General features: G+C 46.6%; 1 protein-coding gene across 1 annotated transcript; it reads left to right on the top strand.

The window, feature by feature from the left end:
* Nucleotides 1-253: 253 nt before the first annotated feature.
* gsx1 (GS homeobox 1) lies at nt 254-1105 on the top strand (the record flags this gene model as incomplete). Its single annotated transcript, XM_079607910.1, has 2 exons — nt 254-629; nt 753-1105. 2 exons carry the CDS (start codon nt 254-256, stop codon nt 1103-1105), a joined length of 729 nt encoding a protein of 242 aa, XP_079464036.1.
* Between the last annotated feature and the right edge of the window lie 519 nt (nt 1106-1624).

Raw genomic sequence — 1624 nt, 5'->3', positions numbered from 1 at the left:
CATTATGCAGTTCATTTAGTTAACAAGTGAAATAATAGGGAAGCGTGCAGAGTGAATGCCGAGAGAAAAGGCACAAAACCCTATTGAGAGCTCTCAGCGTAACCGTCACATGGGCGCACTGGCTCTCCAACTATTTAAGCAGGAACACTTTCTCTTCAGCACCATTCAGCCATCCAGCCTTAGGTACGAGACTGACAAAGAGAAACTTTTACAAACTCTCAGATATTAGGTGAAGAGACACAGGGCTGCCAAGATGCCTAGATCTTTCCTTGTGGATTCCTTGATTTTGAGGGAGAACAGCGAAAAAGGAACCGAGAACACCCCGCCGTTGTTTCCTTACGCGATGCATCCGTCTCATCCACTCCATGGTCTCTCCGCCGGCTCCTGCCACTCTCGAAAAGCGGGTTTGCTGTGCTTTTGCCCGCTGTGCGTCACATCTCAGCTCCACTCGTCTCCTCCAGCGCTACCGCTCATCAAGGCTTCCTTTCCTGCCTTCAGCTCCCAATATTGTCACGCCGCGCTCTCCAGACAGCATTCCACATCCAGCGGCGTAAACCTCAGCGGCTCGGGGTTATACCAAGCCACTTATCCGGTTCCAGATCCACGACAGTTCCACTGCATATCCATAGGTAAGTCGGTCGTGTCCGAGGCGTCGCCAATCATCATACAAAGTCAACTTTTGTAACTTCTTTTCTGTTTTAATGTCACCCACATCACCAACTGCAATTTAACTCTTTTTGTCTTTCCAACAGAGAATAACAGCAGTCAACTTCAGAGCAGCAAGCGCATGCGCACTGCGTTCACCAGCACGCAACTCCTGGAGTTGGAAAGGGAGTTCACCTCCAACATGTACCTTTCGAGACTTCGGCGCATAGAGATCGCAACTTACCTCAATCTGTCCGAGAAGCAAGTCAAGATTTGGTTCCAGAACCGCCGCGTCAAGCACAAAAAAGAAGGCAAAAGCGGCTCCCACAGGACTGGCGCGCACAACTGCAAGTGCTCGTCGTCCCTGTCCTCCGCTCGATGCTCCGAGGAAGAGGATGACCTTCCCATGTCACCCCCGACATCAGAAAAAGAGGACGCAGATCTGTCCGTCAGCCCGTGAACTCTTTGCGCATTGCTCATCATAACCACCACCTCAAAAGACTCTGTGCGCCACTGACTCCAGTGGAATCCTGAATGCAGCCAAAAAGCGACGCGCGCGCCGTCACCTGTAAATAGCGAGAAAGAAGAAAAACTTTATATATGTTCGGGGTCTGTGTATCCCTTCAATGTTGTATATTTGTATACATGTTCTATGTTTGTAGTTTTTTTCTGAAAACAACTTAAGCCCGTAGTTCCGCATCCAAATACATTTCCTGTCACCAAAAGATTTGAAAATCAGTCCAACATGAACAAAGCTGATTCGACTGACCTTTTCATTTGTATTTGTATTATTTTTTAGAAGATATTCAGAACTGTTGCTTTGTTTGTATGGATGGTGAGTACAGGGTAGCTTTAAGCACATTTTTGGGGACAGAATGGAAATATGGGATGTATCTGATGTACACGTCACTTCAGTGACAGAATTTGTTGTACTTTTATTGTAATGAGAATATTTATTTATTTAAAAAACCTTAATGCT

Source organism: Phoxinus phoxinus, assembly GCF_949152265.1.
Source record: "Phoxinus phoxinus genome assembly, chromosome: 3".
Taxonomy (NCBI): domain Eukaryota; kingdom Metazoa; phylum Chordata; class Actinopteri; order Cypriniformes; family Leuciscidae; genus Phoxinus; species Phoxinus phoxinus.
Note: the sequence above shows the minus strand (reverse complement) of the source record. Positions and strands in the feature narration are given on the sequence as shown.